Source organism: Lepisosteus oculatus, chromosome 25, assembly GCF_040954835.1.
Source record: "Lepisosteus oculatus isolate fLepOcu1 chromosome 25, fLepOcu1.hap2, whole genome shotgun sequence".
NCBI lineage: Eukaryota > Metazoa > Chordata > Actinopteri > Semionotiformes > Lepisosteidae > Lepisosteus > Lepisosteus oculatus.
The window spans coordinates 11271618-11292335 of NC_090720.1; the positions used below are offsets into that span (position 1 = coordinate 11271618).

Sequence of the window (20718 nt, forward strand, 5' to 3'; positions counted from 1 at the left end):
GAGCTCAGGTCGATTAGTCCAAGTCCTGGGAGACCAGGAGTCCTGGTCAGGGTCGGCCAGTGACACGACCCAGGCCTGTTCCCGCGGGGCCTGGGCCTCTGGGTTCAGCCTGACCTCGGAAACAGCGCCTTTACTGCCGGAGCCACTTCCACACCCTGGAGAAGTGAACTCTTTGTTTCCGTGCCTTGGATTATTTCATGAACACAGCGTATTATTAAATGAGACTGACGTGTTGACTTCATGAAGACCTGGCCTTGCCATTCTGCTGTTTTGTATCGGAAGGGTCACAGCAGGGAATGATTTTAGCATATCTTGACAACTTGTTTTCCATCTCTTAGCTGAATCGTGGGACAACCAAAGCCACTCAATTATCAGAGCAAATACAGATAACCTTATCCATAGGTAATTACATACGGCCAGGACCTCTGTCTTAGGAAAGGAATTTGAGGACTTTATAGCAGCATCTTGGAGGCCTCTAGAAGCAGTGAGATTGTGCTATACCGCTTGATCTCCAACCACTTGGGGTTATTGCAAACAGTCTGAATGAAAATATTCCTCTTTCGTGCTCAGAAGAGAAAACATGACAAACAGACCTAAAAAGTATAATTTGGGAGATCAAGCCCCTGCCATTTAAAGAGAAATGTGTACTCAGACGGCATCAGAGTTAAGCAGAAATCTGAACTTCATGAGAAAATCATGAGGAGGGGAGGAGAACGAGACAAACATTGTTCAGCCTATTAAGGCACCTAAGAAGGGCCCATTCAGCTCTTACTGACAGTCATAATACATGTTCAATTACTGGATTCTCTCAAGGTCAGGGTGTGGTTACAGACTGTCCAGCGATAAACCAGATTCAGATAGAATTACTGCCTACTTAGTGCTCCATAAATGCTATTGGTCTGCTCCTGACTAGATAACGAGCTTGTTTTCTAGCTTTGTGTTGAACAAAAACACCACTCGCATCTCATGTAACATTCTTAAAGGGTCTCTTTCTAAAGATCGCAGTTGAAGCATCCCTACCAATCAGCTGAATCTTCATATTTCAAGTGAGTATCATGAAAAGTACAGAGATTCGGTCTTATTGTGAAATTTGTGTCTTTTCATTGTGCTGTTTTTCCTTACCATACAGAGAATTGTGAGGACGTTTAGCATTTAACTAACGAGCACCTGCTTTCATGCCGTGTCGATCGATAGAATCTAGCTGCATAGCACTTTGATCCATCTTGGTCTAGTGGAGGATTAAGGTTGTTTCTTCAAGGGAACTTGCATTGATATGTAATAGAAATAATAACTCTCCTGCTTTATCAATACAACTTGTCTGTAGCTGGGAAATAACTGAAGTGGATCATTTTGCTCTGCAGTGGGATTCTCATTCATTCCTGGCTTTTGCCCTTTAATTCTGTCCCAACCACCTGGATTTTCCACAGGTTCATTGTTGGGAATTCAGGGTGTGGGGCAGAAGAACATTTCCACTGCATTATTAAATAATAAAAAAAAATTAAATGCCTGTAATGATGTGAATACGTCTTTATGACAGTCAAGAGATACAATATCTGTATATTACAAGGGCCAGCAGTTGACAACTGTTGCTCTGCGGAAGTTTTCTAGTGTTGACAGTTACTGATTCAGTTCAGTTTCAGCAAGACATTCACCCAAGCTTGCCAGATGGCATCTTTAATTCACATTGATAATAATCTTCAAAAACCTCATCACAATAATTCAAGCAGCCATTAGCACCCAGTATTAAGTGTTATTTGTAGCTGATCAAGTTATTGGCAGAAATCCTTCACACCATTCATAAACCTAAAGGGCTACCTTTTGCACTACAAAATATAGAGCTAGCAGAATTAACTTGTACAGTATGTAACAGAAATTAGATACACTGTAATTTCTCTAAGAAATCACTATCTAATTGGACTTCTGTGTGTTGTGAACTGTTTCCAAATGTTTCAATGTGATGATGAAATGGGAGGTTTCATTACTGTCTCAGAGAAAGATGAGTAACTGATTGAATTCAGGTGATGAAGAAAGAAATCGTCATTATTCTTTGAAAATTAGAACCATGTCACATTTTATTTGTATTAGATCTGCATCTGAAATTAAAATGTCCAAAGCAGTAAGCTTCTAATGGCTTCCAAATATTGGCTTCTTCAAATGAATGTACATTATGTTAATTCAAATGATTACCAAGAAACGAATTCACAGAAATTCAGATTCAATATAGTGCAGGTAAATGAGGCTTCTACTACACGCTGATAAAAATGGCTGTATTTTTATCAGCGTGTAGTATGTGTATATCTAAAGGCAGAAATACAGTTGTGTTTTTCTCATTTCTACATACCTTTTCAAATCAGTGTAATTAAGCTGGACATATATTAGTGTATCAGTGGTTTAGGTCTCTCAGGTCCTGTTGTCTTTTCAGTAGTGGCACAGTAGACACACAATTTTTGTTTTTACACAAAGTAATGACTACTGGTGTTTACTCTTTAGTGAAATACCTTTCGTTTACTTTTTATTGAAAAATAAAGTAAGGACATGAATAGAAGAAATTGAAATATGAATAAGAAGTCCCGTGTGTCTTTGAGTAATTAATTAGAATTCTCAAAATGAACAATATACTGTTTTATATTTTGAATTACACATATTGACCTTAATAATGGTTAATACTGTAGGTTTTGAAGTAGAAATTTAACGTGTACAGAATTTCTGCAGGGTTTCTGTGTGTCATAGGTTTGGAGATGTTGTGGCTGAACTGAATTTTAAGATGGAGATTTTCTATTGTAAAAAATTATCAAAGAAAAATATTAGCATATTTAAAATGACATACAGTATTCTACAGTTATTACTAGTGACAACCGACAACACAGACTCCACTGTGCCTCCTGGCTTTGTGAAAAACTTATTTTTTCCAAGAGTTTTGGATAATTTTCCTTGGTTATTTTTCACATCCAAGGATTCTATAACAAGGCTCAAGAGCTCAAATCTTTTGCAAGAGGCGTTTTACAAATCTGCGGGTCACCTGCCGGAGTGTTTGGTGTGATTTGACAGTCAGAGCGCATGGTCTGCAAAAGAAGCTGGGACTCTGCCACATTAAAGTGAGATCACCGACCTGCAGATCAACACAAGTTCTGAAAAAGGACTGAGGTGTCGTGAGTCTGCTTCTTTAGACTGTCATACACCAGTGTCTGTGGACATATCAGAGAACACTTATACTGTAGATCTCCAGTGCTTCTGTGCTGCACTCAAGTAACAGGGTGTGTTCTTATGTTTTAGAAAGAATACCAGGTCCAGGAATTCCTGAATGCCATGATAATTCAGGTATGAATTTTTCTTTATAGTGGATTTGTATAACTTATACTGCAATAATATAGTTAGTACATCATGTGCTGGTTGCCTCTTGTTTTACAGCTCAGCAGTTACCAAAGACATTAAACGAATACATGTAGATCTCTGGATCGCTATACCATGACTAGTAAAAGAGATCTTGTGCAGTTTGGTAAAGAATATTTTACTGCAAATTACACAAATCAGTCTTTAACTAAAAGACACTTTTCCTTTCTTTTAGATGTGACAATTTATGCCTAATTCTTTAACTTAAATATGTGGACATTGAAATGTTTAACAATGTTGAAAGAACATTTTTTTAATGTAAGTGAAAGTTAATCATTTATTTTATTTATAAGTTCATAAGTTCTTATGAAATCATGTTGTTACTTGTTCTTTCACTCAGTTAGCATCTGTGCTATTTTTTGGCATATAACAATAATAGCTGTTAATCAGTCCATAGAGTAGGTCTGATAGATTTCCCTTAACGTGCATCTCTTGTATATAAATTATTAAAACACTGAGGGTTCTATGCATGAACTGACATTTATACACAAGATAGGAGATCACAATTTTCCAAACCCTCTGTGTGACACCTGAATTATCTTCTGACTCAAGGTCATGAAGGACAGAGCACAACCGATTTGTTTAGATGTTAGAACTCTAAAGTTAAAACAAAATCCGCTGATTCTTACAAATAAATGTAATTTCCCATCTTAGTTATTTTTGTAATCTCTTGCTGAATTCCAAACTTGCTTTGTCACACAGCACCCTGGAAAGTTGTACAATTGTAGTTTGAGTGACAAGGTAAATATTATTTTAATTAAGTGGGTTAGAAATCTGAGTCAGTGAAATTTGCTTCAGTGGTTTATATGTATACATAGTGCCTGATTCATTCTGTTCTTTGCTCTTGTTTTACCTTGATGTGCCCCTATGCCAAATCTTTAAATAACATTTTTTTGCATTTTTATTAAGAGGACAAAGTAATGACAAAGCAGGAAGAAAGGACCTGTTTTTATTTGCCATAGCAGAGCAGCACCCTCCATCGTGAGAAATTCAATATGAAAAAGTCAATAATTAGCAGTAAATAACCATTTTATCTTGTCGAAAACGTGAAAAACCAAAACAAAGTGGATTTCCCACTAGATGTAGCTGCTGTTTACAAAAAACAACACTTAATTAGTCAAAGGACTTTTTCAGTTGTGGATGAAACTGATGACATTAGTGATCCACTAAATTAGAACACACCATTCTTCATTAACAGACAACAGAGCCTCATGTTACAGAATTTTACTTCCCCAGAAGACTTTCTGCTAAAGACCCTTTTGCTGCAGCTGGGCTTTTTGTCATTGGTACTGTATGTAATCAGTAGGTTTAGACAGACCCAATTTTGTAACTTGTCAAGATTTGTTTTAGCTAAATTAGCTCTAAACTTGTTTTCCTCTTAACTATCATAAGCAACTTTGCAAACATTTTGCAAAGTCTTAGGAATGGAACCCATATCAAGGTCTTTATAAGAGCATTGTTCAATCAAGGGCTGAATTAATTCAGATCTCACCTTAAACCCAAACCTTAAGACCCTGATTTCTGAGTGTCCAGGCAGAAGACTAGCCATGCGTGTTCCTTATAATTGCCGATATTTCCTTCTTTTTCTGAATGTTTAATCCCCCCAGTCTGGGGTGGCAGTAAAAGTCTGTGGTCACATGGGGAGAAGGCAGAAATACACACGAACTCCACAACCTTCTGTCCTGTTTATCTTCGGACAAACTGCGAGCTCTGTGGCGACACAGAGAAGGTTCGGTGACAATCGGAGGAGAGGGGTGACCTGATCTGATGTCTCCACTGACCTGCGGCAGGCTGGGAAATCAAAGAGGGGGCACAGTTTCATCGGGTGTCGATGAAGCCCAGTCCTGTTCACGGTGGCTCACAACGCTCAGGAAATTGCATTGTAGGCTCATACTTCCAAAGTCTGTGCCCTAGAACTCGACTAGCACTTTCTCCGGTTGAGTCCAGAGCCCCAGCCCTTCCTTTCCTTGGAAATGACACAAAGTCAGAACAGTTTGTCAGGGTTTCTGTCTGTGTTGAATTGTTGTGAAGTTCTACAATATGTGATGTGCAAACTTTCTAACTGTCTACATGTACATTGTCTACTGTTTGTTTGTATATTGTCTTGATGCACTGTCTGCACTTAGTGTTTTTACACTTTTTTTTAACAATCGAGAGACTTTCTGTAAGTAAGAATTCCATTGTACCAGTACATGTACCAGTTACAAAGTTCAAGTTCAAGTTCAAGTTCGTGCTCTCGGTGGCCGCTCCTAGCGAATTTACTTGTAGTCGTATTATTGGACACTAGAGGGCAGCATTGCACTCCTGTGGACCAGCCGCTTCTCGCAGGCCTTTTCATTGGCTTTGCTGTGGAGGACAAGGGGTGTGAGAGCAACGTCTCATTTAAACATAAAACGCCCACCAATCATACTTCAAACGTGACGCCATCATGACAGATGGAGAAAGTGAAGCCGTGCTCAATGCCACTCCAGAATATACGCTTCAGCATGTTTTTCAAAGCGCTTCGAGAGGCTGCATTTTAAAGATCATCTCATCATCAACATCAACATCCCGTTCTGTGGGGGTGTAACAACGTTCACTCCTCACAACAATCAAAAGTTAAACCAGAGCAAAATTGTGAACACCTGATCACTACGGTCACCAGTCATCATACCGTTAAAGTTTTTACTCTTATTCTTTTGGCTTCTGCTGTTTCAGGAATGCAGATCTTACTGTCACTGGTGCTGCTACTGTTGTTCAACTATATCATCAATTTGTGAATTGAAATCTACTACTGTAGGGCTGTGGGGTCTCTGCTGTACAGGGAAGAATTCATTTCCGGTCTAATTCTGTCTTTCCTTCTCGCAGGTTGTTTTGGTTTCCTGTGTCATCGACTTGGCTGGTGAGTAGATGTCGAAATGTTGTAATTTCCTGAAAATATAATTTTTTGACAGTAAAACTAAAAGTACTGAGGAATTAAAGGCTTCTTTCAGCATTTTATGACATTTATTATGTAGAACTTTTATTTATACTAGTTCATAATCATAATTTATTAATAATAAGATCAATAAACAAAACATCCATCTTTTGCCTAAACATGTATTTATGAAGTTTTAATGTTGTATTTCAGATTTCTGGTTGTTACAAAAGAGTTTGTAGTTTAGAATTAGTACGTTCAATAGGCATTGAGAACAGTAAAATGGATAAACGCTTCATGTTGCAGACAACACAAAAAAAATAAAAACTCTCACCATTTTTCACATTCTTGAAGTTTGATTTCTGTCCAGCAAAGAGCTGGCTGATCAACGATGACAAGGCGATTTATACAAATTAAATAAAGAACAACAGTTTTGACATTTCACTGCAATTAAAAGGCCTCTTGAATCATTTGGCCCTACTGTTTGTGACTAATGTGTTTAACTTTATATTTTAGATTTGCTAACTATCAGCCCTCGTGAAGACAGTAAGTATTTCCTTCTTTATGTCAAGCTGAAAATCGGCTCAATAGAGGGTTGGTAAAGTCCGATGGGCAATGTAGATTGTAACCTTTTCATCAGTTTGCAAGGGTGAAATACTTGGCTCTTATTCCTAGAACAGCCAGTATTGGCCTTTCGGACTATATAGAACCACCAATCTGATGGGCAAAAAGGTCTCCTATGTTTATTGGCTTCTATGGTGTTGTCCCTCTGAAGCCACTGAGTGATCAAACTTGCTTTCTGAAAGACCAAAGAGTCCAACAGACCATGACGCTGGTGGCCTGCCAAGCTCGGACCTACAAATCTGGAGCCAACGTCCCAAAAAACATCAGTATACTCTGCCAGCTGAAGCTGGCATCAGACATCCAGTCAGAAAGCTGGCATCCTGTCAGATCAGAGCTCTGCAGTGGGCTTTCTGGCTCAGTGAACTCAGTTAATGCAGTTATTGTGTGGAGTGAAGGAGTCAGAAGCACAAATACAGTGTTTCCTAGGACAGCAGGGAGCTGCTGACCAGAGTAGGGTAACATTTAAGAGCTGGTGTCAGAGCACAGTCAATATAGGCAATCATTGTCAAGCAAGGGAGTGTTTTAGATACACTTCAAAATACAGGCCATCGGGTGAGGCTGTAAACACACAGAAATGGACATACATAGTATACAGGTGGAGTGGTGGCACTGTGCCTGTGGCTGGAAAGTTGCCAGTTCAAATCCCGCGACCGGCAGAGGAATCTTTCGGGAGAAGCCACCTTTAAAGGCGCTATATAAAATAAAGTGTATTATATTATTATTATTATTATTATTATTATTATTATTAATCCTACGCCGTTGGGCCCCTGAGCAAGGCCCTTAACCCCAGCTGCTCCAGGGGTGCTGTATAAATGGCTGACCCTGCGCTCTGACCCCCAACTTCTCTCCCTGTCTGTGTGTCTCATGGAGAGCAAGCTGGGGTCTGTGAAAAGACAAATTGCAAGAAATTGCATATGGCCAATAAAGTGATCTCTATTTCTTATCTTACATGATACATTACAGTAGTAGGACTTATTAATCACTTTCATACCTATAGGTCTATTGACACAAATAAACTTGTGAATGTATTTGTTGTGCTCTCATGCCGTATTATTCAGAAAGCTAAACCACCTGGATGTGTAAAAGGCTAGAAAAGCATACATGTGTTTTAAGTTATGGGAGTTTGTCTTGAAAAATGATTTCCCTTGATAGACATTATTCCAATCAGTGCGCGACGTCTAAATGAATTTCTCTAACTGGAGCAAAACGTGTTTTCGTGGATCAGTGGCGTGTTTTTCCACAATGTATTCCTGGATCTCCCCTGTCCGTTGTTTTTAACAAGACCTGAGAGGCCTTCAACAGCTCTGGAGAGATTAACAGTGTCAGAACAAAGAGAGGCAGGAAGTCCTTGAAGATGAGATCTGTCCTCTCCAAAGTCCCTGGATCTTTTGTATTTTACAATTTTGGTGCACAAACTTAGTAGATAGACAGATGTTATAAAAAAAAGGAAACCGGCTTTAAAGCAACTGGAATGAAGTACTTTTGCAATGAAATGCACTGCAAAAACATACTGGCAGAAAATGTACTCAGAGCAATTATTTAGGCAAAAGGTAGTTTTAACCTTTCACTTTGTTTCAAAGAAATATTTCGTCTGTGACGAAAATAAATAAATACATAAAATATCTCACATACTTTTCCAGGAGATCTTTATTTTGATTTATTACTTATACATCTGCTTTTAACACTTTTGGCCCATATTATACTTGTACTGAAGAATGGAGCCTGGTAGTTTTGTTGCTGAGATCTCTTATTCCAACAAACATTTATCGTTTTGGGGGGTTTTTTGGACAAGGGAGCACAAAAAGTTCCCAGTTCTGCTACTCGCGGGCCCTTGCTGCATGCTGTTCTTAAATTCTAACCAAGCAGTTATTAAATTCACCATACTTAATTTAATTTTTTTTAGTTTGTTTAGTTTTGATCACATGGATCAAAAATCACCCAGAAATATTCACAGAAAAAGTGGACTTTGTTTGAAGACAGAACGGCAAATACCACCCTGTAGCCCACGCAAACTAACCGCTGCAGGAGACTGAGTCAAAAGGCAATGAGTTATGTTATATGTTATATGTTATATGTTATATGTTATATTATAGTTACTGTATATAGACCTTACTGTGTGTAAGATAGCCCAGGTTCCTCAGCCAAATCAACATTAAAGGTCCTGTTGTCTCTAAGCCTGCAGGACAGGCTGGTTTGATGATGGGGATGTGACCATATTAGGAGACAAGGAGCTCCTGGCGGACCTCCAGCGGAACCATGGGGATCACATCTGCGAGAATCCAGTGGACATGGAGGCACAGACAATCTCAGGACTTAAGTCCTACCAAACCCTAAACACCTTCAACAGGTTCGGGCCTGTCTTTGTGGGGGCTTCCCATCCACTCTCATTCAGGTTTCATTTATTAAGCCAGACGCCACTCGAATGAAACTCCACATCAGGTAGCAACAGGCCCAGATGTTTATTGACACTTTTGGATTGATGACTTGAGGCCATTGGTTTCTACAAAATTCACATCCGAGGTTAGGAGTTACTGGCTTTGGGGAGACATTTGTGTCATATTTTATGCTCACATTCATTCAAAGGGTTGAGATTTACAGTATATGCCGTTTCCCTGGAGGTCGCAAATGATCATAACAAAGACACATCTAAGCTCTCACCAGCTGGCTGCTCCTAATTAGGTACAAAAACAGGCTTAGTTTTTCCTTCCATGAATCGGCTGTTGATGGAGACTGTCAAATCATTGCTAGTTGGAATGTTGTGGGCGTCATCTGAAATATCTTTGGCAAGGATTTGTTGGGAAGCTGTATTAAAAAAACTATATGAATCCCAAAATGTTAGTGTTTTTTTTTACAGTTAATTGCACAATCATCCTTTTTCAGTAGTTTGGTCAACTCCTAATGACGATTCATTTGAGAGTTCCTCCTGACCTGTTATAAACTCCATCTGGCTCATCCCTGTTTCCCAGATTTAACTGCACAGAAGGCTTCATCTGTCTGAATTCTGAGCAGAAGAGGAGACGATGTGATGATTACAAAGTCATGTTCACCTGCACAGGAAGCTTCTGCTCAGGTATGTTTCCTGAATGTTTATATGCGGCCCAAGACAGAGGGGCGCCATCTGTGGCACTGACAGTTTCTCAGAGGCTATTTTTATATAGTGCCTTTCACAACAAGGTTGCCCCAAGGTGCTATATGCAAGTGATCATACATGTTGTGAATACAGAACAGAAAAGACCAGAAGACAACGGAGGAGAGGAACCAAAAACTCCTTAGTAAGGAGAAACAAAACCTCTAGGGGTCCAAGGTCAACTGGCTGCCCAACCCCTTTGGGTATGCTAACATTATATAATTTAAAAAAAGGAAATAAATGAATGAGGGTATTAATCCATCCATCCATCATGTCTTCTGTATGTCAGTACTCCATGCAGATCTCTGTAGACCAGAAAAATCCTCCTAAACGATAGCTATATCCACGATGTCCCTCTTGGATCCATGGCAGTGATGCAGCATTCAGTCTGGATTTGAATACTGAGATTGACTTGGCTTCCCGAATATGGGGTGGGAGACTGTTCCATAAGCTAGGGGCTCTGTAATTAAACTGTTATTTTATCAATGCATGGAATATGAAGAAGACCTGCATTCTGTGATCTAAGAGGGCGACTTGGATTGTATACATTAATCAGTTCCATTAGATAGACATGTGCCTGACCTCTGAGAGCCTTGTAAGTAAGTAGAAGGATTTTGAAGTCCGTCCTGTACCTGACGGGAAGTCAATGAAGAGAGCTAAGTATGGGGGTTACAGTAACAATTCTAGCTGCTGCATTCTGAATTTGCTGTAAGGTGTTGGTGGTGAAAGAGAGGTGGGTGCTCCCTGATAGTAGGGCATTGCAGTAGTCTAACCTGCTGTATACAAGAGCATGTATTAATTTCTCTGTCTTGAGTGGAAAGAAACTGCCTTAGTTTTGCAGTATTTCTTAACTGCAGTATTTCTTAACTCTTTATGTATTCAATACTGTTTTAACATGAGAGTTAAACGAGAGCCTTGTGTCTTACATGACGCCTAGGTTACATGCTGAGTCTTTGAGGCAGATTTTTAAATCCTCCGAGTTAAGTGCTGAAGTTATAGTAGTCCTATCAGTATTGCTGCCAAACAACAGAACCTCAGTTTTACCGGTGTTGAGTAACAATTTTAGAAATGTACTAAACATTGGAAAAACAATAGGCAATCATCGCCCTCTGTTTATTGTAGTTTGTAGATCAGTTCTGAATCCTACAGTGTAGTACATAGATCTTAAAAAAACTTAAATGGCACTGGAAAGACAAATTCACTTAGGGGCATAAAGCTTAATTCAACTAAATAAAAACACAAGCGATGACGTTTTCATGCATTATCCCTACAATTCGAAACTATTTTGGTTTAATCCTCATTCAGCCTCCAATGAATACCTGTAGAGAAGCTCAGTTTTCTAACGGTCGTGTTTCTGTGTTAAACAGGGTGTCGAACACGTTGGTTTGACGTCGATGACCCGTCGGGGAACGGAGACTATGAGGTCCTGAGCGAGCTGCTCACTGTGTACCCCCGAGAGATCTGCTCCAGACCCCTGGCCATCGAGGCGCAGACGCGGTCGGGAACCCCAGCTTCTCTCACTGGGGACACTTTCCAAGTGTGAGGCACCTCCGTCAGCTGCCACGCCCTGCAGTGAATATACATCATGTTAGATTGCCTTTAATAATAATAATTGCTTCCACTTATATAGCGCTTTTCTGGACACTCCACTCAAAGCGCTTTACAGGTAATGGGGATCCCCTCCACCACCACCAGTGTGCAGCCCCACCTGGATGATGCGACGGCAGCCATAGTGCTCCCCATACACCAGCTCTCAGTGGGGAGGAGAGCAGAGTAATAAAGCCTTTTCAGAGATGGGGATTATTAGGAGGCCGTGATTGGTAAGGGCCAATGGGAAATGTGGCCAGGACACCGGGGTTGCACCCCTACACTTTTCGAGAAACGCCCTGGGATTTTTAATGACCACAGAGAGTCAGGACCTCAGTTTTACTGAGGAAAAGGATGCCGAAGGACGGCGCCTGTTTACAATATAGTGTCCTCGTCTTATACTGGGGCATTAGGACCCACATGGACAGCAGGGAGAGCGCCCCCTGCTGGCCCCACTAACACCTTTTCCAGCAGAACCCTTAGTTTTTCCAAGCAGGTCTCCCATCCAGGTACTGACCAGGCTCACACCTGCTGAGCTCTAGCGGGCTGCCAGTTGTGAGTTGCAGAGTGATATGGCTGCTGGCCACATCCAGCAAGAAAAACAGAGCAGAGTCACTTTTCATTTTCGTTTCAGAGAAGGAAATGATTCGATTAGATTACTCTTTATTGCCACACAACAATAGTTGGTGGAATTTGCTTTCAGTACAGAAAAGAACACAGACTTATGGCTGACCCTGCGCTCTGACCCCAAGCTTCTCTCCCTGCCTGTGTGTCTCATGGAGAGCAAGCTGGGGTCTGCGAAAAGACAAATTCCTAATACAAGAAATTCCGTATGGTTAATAAAGTGATCTTAACTTATCTCATCTTTGACAAAAAAAAATGACCATGATAAGGTTGTCTAAAAACAATTCAGGATCTCTGAAAGAAAACCTGAAGCCGCTTCTTTGCTGTGTTTTCCAGCTACGACGCCACCTATGGGTTTGCCTGTGTGAACGCAGATCAGAGTGACAGCAGGTGTGAGGATTATAGGGTTCGATTTACCTGCCCAGAAGTGTTCTGCTCAGGTATAGGTGTTTTTACTTTTCACAAGTGCTTTTTTCTGCCTTTTTTGGGAAAGTAGACTCCTCATTTATTTTTACCTATTCTTATTAACTATTTTCAGTCCGTTTGGCACATTACTGTGCCCTTCCTCTCTAATTGCTAACGGATTTTCTAACAGCCTTTCGGGAAGAAGATAAGAAGATAAGATCCTAATCTTGCACTCTAGTGCCTGTGTATATACAGTGGACTCCGGACTTATTGGCACCCCTTGATAAATATGAAGAAAAAAGTCAAAATGAAATAAACCACATAAATAATGACAGATATTTTATACTCATACTGTATGTTAGGGGAATACTTGTCCTTTTTTTTCTAAAACATGTTTTTCATCTCAAGGTTCAATTGTAAACAAGTAATGCTGTTTTACCGAAACAACATAGCTGCCAAACTAATTGGCACCCTTCAAGATCCCTTCAAATAAAACTAAACGCATCTGAAAAAATAATATTTATACTTGTTTGAGTTCAATTTTGTCATAAGGAACTCATGTGTGTACTTGAGGGCTGATGGGTTGACCCCCGTCCCCCTCCTCCAAACTGGGCAGGAGCAGCTTCCCTGTGGGGAAGCCTCATCCTCTCTGTAGAAACTGGCCTGCACCCTCAACTCTCTGTGTCTGCCATGAGTCTTCCAGCTCTACAGAATTCACTTCTCCCACTACATCTGGAACAGATACTGCCACTTCCCTCTTCCCCACTCTCTCCCCACATTTGCCCCCATCTGTACAGCTGGGCAGTGTACTGTACTGCAGCATGTCAAGTGAAGAGCCTTGCTCAGTGGTACAGCAGTGTCTCCCCTGGGATTTGAACCCACAACCTTCCCTTTACAAGTCCAGAACCCTGACCACTGCTCCGCACCACTTTCCCGACCTTCTCTCAAATTCACTTTCCTGACTTTCTCTCCACTTCTACCACTGTTTTCCAGTATCCCAGGAGTGCAGAACCGGTTGGTTTAGCAGTGATGATCCATCTGGTGTTGGGGACATTGAGTCAATCACCCATCTTCTCCAGAAATACCCCGAGCACATCTGCTACAATCCCATTGCTATCCATGCGCAGACGGTGGCTGGGATACCTGCCAAGCACACTGGAAACACCTTTCTCACGTGAGACGAGACATGGTTCAGTCAGGCCAGACATGTGGGGACTTTCAGTCCTACAGTACTGTTCAAAGTTTTGGAAAATCCAGCTAAGTATCTTTGCACTGTCAATGAAAAACAGCTTATTGATAATATTATTGACGCCTGTTATTAGTAATGTGCTCAATAATTCAGCAACACATGTATAGTGATCTTTATTAAACAGTCGCGATTATAAAATAAATACATCACAGATTGAGACACAGTGAGCTATCCCTGGAGAAATAGACATTAAGCAAAATAAAAATTAATTTTGCTTAAAAAATAATTAGTATAAGTTATTTTGAGAATATGGAGTGGGACTTGAAAATCATTAAACAGCAACCTACAACAGTTATAAATAATTAATCATTGGAGAGTTTAGATATTCAAAGATTAAAGAAGGCTTTGAAAAATCATGGCACTAAAGCCACATACTTTACATACCAGAGGAAATTTTGAATGCAAATGGATTCTGGCAGAAGACAAATACAGCCAGAGACGAAATGACACAAAAATGACAGGCCTCTGTTTAAGGTGCTTATAGCACCCCGGGGTGTTAAGAAGAAAGTGAAGCCACAACAGGCAGGGCAGCAGCAGGTATGAATTTCATAAATTCACTTCCAAAAGCATACCTGAGGTGGGTGGCAAGTGTAATGTATTACAAGTTATGTAAAAGCACTCTCCAGATCGCCTGCATTTCTTTTTTTCATTCTGGGTCTCTGGACTGTACTAACCAGTTTAGGAAAGGGAGTGGCCTTACAGCTTCAGAGCTCTCTTATAACTAGCATTTAGCTTTGGTGCATCGGAAGATGACCCTTTTGGCTACACAGTATTGACAAGTAAATTTTATAATACAGGTGACTGCCAGATGTCACTTCTTCCCTTATCAGGGAGTGACGAAAACAATTTGATACTCCGGTTGTTAAATTACCAGTAATCTTTTCTTATCATTCCTAAGGTTTTGTTAGATGTTTCTACCATAAGTAGTGTTTATTTTTGTAATGCTTCGAAAGGGAGGAATATTTTGAAGTCACTTTAATACAGCATTGACTGCCTCCTGAGTCACCATGGCAGATGCAGCCTCTGTAGTTCAGGAACATTTTGAAGACTCTCACTGGTGCCGTAATTTCTACAGTAGCTGAATTTTAGCTGGTGCTTCAGCGGTGGTCCATCTGATTGTGGCTCTGTTCTTTGCACTGTGAGCTTGCACAATGACAGAGGATCAAGCGATACCAGCTTTCCTTTGCTTTAGTGCCTGTGCCAAGGTTGTAGAGGCTGGCCAAGGTACAAAGCAATTGGCATTTCCAAAAATCAGATGCAAAGGAAATTTCTCGAATTGATTCAAAATCTTGCTTCATTCAGCTATGATGTCACATATGGATTTGCCTGCATCAATTCTGACCAAAGCAGTGGCAAATGTGAAGACTACCGTGTCATGCTGACCTGTCCTATGGATTTCTGCCAAGGTAAGGCTGGCCTCCTGCAAATTCCTTCCTTATGAAACCAGAAAGGGCCTGCATAGTTTTTGGAATTAAATAATCCCAACAAATGTGGCAATGCTATAAATGATGTAATTCTGCTGAATATTCAGTAGGGCCAGCCCAAACGTGCACCTTTAATAATGTTTGAAGCGTGACAGGCTGGGAAGGCTGTCTTTTTCCATTATAGTGCGTGATAGAGAAACCTGCAGCCCACACAATCTTATGGTCTGTGTCTGGCCTGGCAAGGGTAGCGTTCTTCAAGACAGCACTGACCACTGGATGGCAATAGCCCATTAGCCCATAAATCCACACAAGGAAACACATTCAATATTTTGCATCTGGTTTCGTGTGCATGACCATATGACATCAATCAAAGTTTATCAAGTGCACAACAATACAGTGTGCAGCAGTAGTTGCTGGCAATGAAATATCTTTGGACAGAAAAGCAGAGGGCAAAGACCATTCCACTTGACTAATGGGCAATGAGAGTGTCTGCCAGAGGCTATTGTGCTGAAATGTCACATGTCTGTAAATTCCAACACCTCTTGGAGTCACTGGTGTTTTATTGTTGTTTTGTCCTGTGAGCTATCACTAGCGATGCTTCTCTCTGATGGGGGAGCTTTAGCTGAGCAGTACACCCAGCAAAAGTACCTAAGGTTGCCTTGTTGGCCTGTTGAGTGTTCTTCACAAACAGGTGGCAAAGGGGGAAATTTTTTTTGCTGTGGAGCTCATTCCTGTTGCACTTAGAGGTATGAGTGACAAGGGCTTGCAATAACCATAGCCCTGCCATTAAAGACTGGTTAACATGTAACTAGTTTCACCTGCTCGTCACTGAGTCCCTAACAACCAGAGTTGTTGGGTGTACAAGGTTTTGTTCACCCTGTGTCCTTAGAGGAAAGGTTAGAAGTTTGGTCAGGTAGGAGGGAAGCCCGTGATTAGAAAGTATGTTTTGCTGGACGGTAGGGTGTCTAATAGTAAGGGCTCAAGTTAACTAGGCTGTGTTTTAATTTTTTATATTAAATAAAGACAGGAAAGGTCTTGGCTTGCACCTTTACTTTTTTTCTGCAGCGAGGTTTATGTTTGGGCATCTCTGGTGCCACAGTGCCAGTGGGAGTGTGCACATTTTTCACAAAAACTTTAACTTCCTCTTTACTATTTCAGGGATCATTTGCTTAGCCCTATTTGCAGACTGACCTGTAGCTCTTGAAAACTGAATCTGGTCTGCAAGTTAGATCAAGGGTCAGATATCTGCATTCATTTCCTCGTAAGACGGAGGTGAAATTTGATTTGAAAATTCACAGCTGGAGCCAAACCTAAGGATAACGCACAATCAAAACCCACGAACATAGCCTTTGGATCAAAGAAAACAATGGTACAATGGAACACAATACCTTGTGGTCTCAGGAATTCAAGCAACATTGCATTAGTAAAAACAATCTTTTGTTGCAATTGTATGCCTTTTTGTACCATGAAGGGCTATTTGTCTTCATTAGGTCAGATGACCAGCCAGTACAGAAACAGACATTAGTCATCTAAAAAAAAGCATCAAATGCATATTTAAGAGCAAAAATAAGAAAAATACGTGAGAAAATTTGCTTAACTATCTCCAATGGATGGATGTCGTCAAAATGATCAGGCCCTTTTAGGACAAGGGCCTGGGTTTCTGGCTCTGGTCTGAATTAGCAGAAGCAGTGTCAGGGTGAGGGCTAGGTGCATACTGTAGACTTACTGTATGTGCTGCAGTACAGATCAGATCACTTTATTGGCCATATACAATTTCTTGTATTTGGAATTTGTCTTCTCCGATACCCCAACTTGCTCTTCCTGAGACACAGGGACAGAGAGAGAAGCTTGGGGTCAGAGCGCAGGGTCAGCCATTTATACGGCTCCCCTGGAGCAGTTGGGGTTAAGGGAATTGCTCCGGGGCTCAACGGAGTAATATTCCTCTGCTGGATACAAACCAGCAACCTTCCAGCCACAGGCACAGATCCTTAGCCACAGAGCCACCGCCCTGCCCCAGCAGTCCCAGACGGTTTCGAATTGGACAGACCAAGGCAGCCCGAGCCCCGCCAGGTCAGACTGGCTCTGATGCTGCTGCTCCTGTCTCCCTGCGACAGTGTGCAGGACTGGCTGGTTTGACATCGACGACCCCAGTGGGCGTGGCGACTACGAGACCCTGCAGCAGATCCTGGTGGAGCACCCCGAGGGGGTCTGCTCAGACCCGCTGGGCATCGAGGCCATGACCACTGCCGGCACTCCTGCCCTGCAGACCAATAACGTCTTCCAAGTGTAAGAATGACGCCGCCACGGACAGGAACAGACGGACAAATATGCGTCCAGAATTGTTATTCTGTAATTCTGGTGCGAATGACCCGGACGGGTTAAACTAATGCTTGCAACATCACACCCTGGTTAAATTTTGTTAACACGGTAGAACTGCAGTTATCCACTTGGAATAGGGGTAGGAACACAATAGAAATTTTGTTCTACAAACATCATTGCATAAAACGAAGTTTATCAGAGTTAATATCTTAATGTTTGCTTTTTCTGCTGTGAGCCGGCTGACAAAGAATGGTTACAGCACTATATAAATGCAATTTATTTTCATTTCTTGAGTTTATATACATCATTACATCACTTAATTAGCCCTATACAGTTTCTTGCATTAGGAATTTGTCTTTTCACATACCCCAACTTGCTCTCCATGAGACACACAGACAGGGAGAGAGAAGCTGGGGGTCAGAGCACAGGGTCAGCCATTTATGTAGTACCCCTGGAGCAGCTGGGGTTAAGGGCCTTGCTCAGGGGCCCAACAGAGTAGGATTCCTCTGCCAGCTGTGGGATTTGAACCAGCAACCTCCCAGCCACAGGCACAGATCCTGAGCCACAGAGCCACTGCTCTGCCCTTTTTTCAATAATACTTTTCATTCCATGTGATCGTGGACTTTTTCTTTCTTCCACTCAGAAAGAACCCACCAAGTTTTGTAACAACCCACTTGTTTTATTGTCAGGGATAGACAGAATGGTCAACATCGTGAGTTCACCTGGACTCATCCATTTCTCCTGGTGTTCCCCCTTTCCCCCCACCGGTCTGCAGGTACGACGCCACCTACGGCTTCGCCTGCGTAAATGCCGAGCAGCCGCCCAACAAGCCCTGCGAAGATTACAAGGTCCGATTCACCTGCCCTCCACAGTTCTGCGAGCACAGAAGACCGCCGGCAGTGGCATGAAGGCAGGCGTCGAGACCCTCCCCCCCGGCGTGTTGCAGGGGTCCTGCAGACAAGAGGCCCCTCGGAACCCGTCGCTTCTCGCTGTAGGACTCTCTCACAAAACACCGTTCACTAGCGTTAACAAACAAGGACAACATTTCTGAACAAGTGCTGCCTTTTCTGATTCATATCAAGTGCAGGCCATGCGTGGGTTTATCCTAATATGTATTTTACTGTAATGCCTCATTCTTGGTACCTTTTGAAGTAATAATAATAATAGTTGCTTACACTTATATAGCGCTTTTCTGGACACTCCACTCAAAGCGCTTTACAGGTAATGGGGATCCCCTCCACCACCACCAGTGTGCAGCCCCACCTGGATGATGCGACGGCAGCCATAGTGCGCCAGAACGCTCCCCACACACCAGCTCTCAGTGGGGAGGAGAGCAGAATGAAGCCAATTCATAGAGGGGGATTATTAGGAGGCCATGATTGGTAAGGGCCAATAGGAAATTTGGCCAGGACGCCGGGGTTACACCCCTACTCTTTTCGAGAAACGCTCTGGGATTTTTAATGACCACAGAGAGTCAGGACCTCGGTTTTACGTCTCATCCGAAGGACGGCGCCTGTTTCACAGTATAGTGTCCCCGTCATTATACTGGGGCATTAGGACCCACATGGACCGCAGGGTGAGCGCCCCCTGCTGGCCCCACTAACACCTCTTCCAGCAGTAACCTTAGTATTTTCCAGGAGGTCTCTCATCCAGGTACTGACCAGGCTCAGACCTGCTGAGCTTCAGTGAGTTGCAGAGAGATATGGCTGAAGTAATGTAATGCCTATATACTGTATATCTGAGAATTAAATTACACAGACCTTAAATAAGAGATTAGACTACAGCTAGAAGTCTCTGGTTTTGGAGCTACAGTGCAGCCCAAGTTGTATTTTATGCAAATAGATGACCTAGAGATGCTTGAGAAACCATACTCCTGTAACTGTATGAGCAAGGCCAGACACCACTGGGAGGGACACCTGTAGAGAGCAATTGGGTTGACTAGTATGTGTCAGTTCCAAACTAGCCAACTGAAGCAAGCTAATTGCTAATTGCTGTATCGTCCCCATGAAGACACTGTGACCCCAATATTACGATAAGGTAAAAAACAAATCTTATATGAACCAGAAGAAAAATATTATCTAACAAAGTGCTTCGATAGTACAGAAATAGCAGCACATGATGATGCCAGATCACCCTGTTGCCATAATAATGAGAAATGAGAAATGTGCAAGGAAAAACAAGGTTCCTGTTAGTTCCAATTCCCAAAGGACACAAATTCACAACTATTTACAGGTATTTGTTATTCAAATTGACCTTTTACACATGGGTGTGCTGTACAGATTGTTTCATTCCAATTCACTTACATACTAGGCCTCCTGAATGACACGTTCACTGAAGGTGAGCTCTGTGATCTGTCGTTTGAACCTGGGTCAGGTCACATGCTGACTTTCACTGGGAATCCCCAAGCAGCAGCACACATCTGGCTGAGTGGCTCTGGTGTCATGGTGGGCTCTCCCAGCTCTCCCATTACAGCAGTTCCTGCGCCCTCACAGGATCTTGCAGGTGGGCGGTGCTGTCGCTGAGGGACACGCCTCTCCACCAATCAGGGCTGAACCTCTGGTACAGGGCTGTGGTGCCCTTGATGCTTTAAAAAAGTGATTCAGGGGATCCTGTCTGCACCTCATTCTCTCCTGTGGGTGGCGCAGGCCTCATAGCTGTGAGCCAAGGTCTCAAACTCATTACATTTGGAGCTCCAAATCAGGTGGTTATAACGAGACATAAAGGTTATTGATATCGTGTACCTATTTCAGCTTTGGAAGTTAATAGAAGATCAAACTGACCTCATTTGACAACATAGAAACAAAAAAAAAATTGGACTTTGTCATTATTTTAAAACCATAATCAGCCAGTATCCAATATCTTTGTGAGGAAAAGTAAGTGCACCCTAAGTTCTCCCATCTCCATTGAGAAGGTTTGTAGAATCAGTGGCTCCAAAATAGCTGCAGATGATTAACTGATCATCAGTAAGTGATTCCCATTTGTATATACAGTACATTCAGAAACTTTGCTAGTTTGGCCTGAAGTACTTGGTTTAGTGGTAACACATGTTGTGCCTAGATAAAATGAAATCTGT

At 41.9% G+C, this 20718-nt stretch overlaps 1 protein-coding gene across 1 annotated transcript; it reads left to right on the plus strand.

The window, feature by feature from the left end:
• The first annotated feature begins 937 nt into the window (after window positions 1–937).
• LOC107075500 (uncharacterized) lies at window positions 938–18857 on the plus strand. Its single transcript, XM_069183927.1, has 12 exons — window positions 938–1046; window positions 3274–3318; window positions 6238–6271; window positions 6803–6832; window positions 9086–9257; window positions 9877–9980; window positions 11405–11576; window positions 12585–12688; window positions 13647–13827; window positions 15205–15308; window positions 17441–17612; window positions 18421–18857. The coding sequence occupies exons 2-12, from the start codon at window positions 3307–3309 to the stop codon at window positions 18551–18553; spliced, it is 1218 nt and encodes a 405-aa protein (XP_069040028.1). The 5' UTR covers window positions 938–1046; window positions 3274–3306; the 3' UTR covers window positions 18554–18857.
• Window positions 18858–20718: the final 1861 nt, after the last annotated feature.

Bases quoted from the DNA above. Each gene is read 5' to 3' on its own strand.
- LOC107075500 (XM_069183927.1), top strand. The intron at 12,689-13,646 runs GTATAGGTGTTT...ACTGTTTTCCAG, and splicing joins CCCAGAAGTGTTCTGCTCAG to TATCCCAGGAGTGCAGAACC. The intron at 17,613-18,420 runs GTAAGAATGACG...ACCGGTCTGCAG, and splicing joins ACCAATAACGTCTTCCAAGT to GTACGACGCCACCTACGGCT.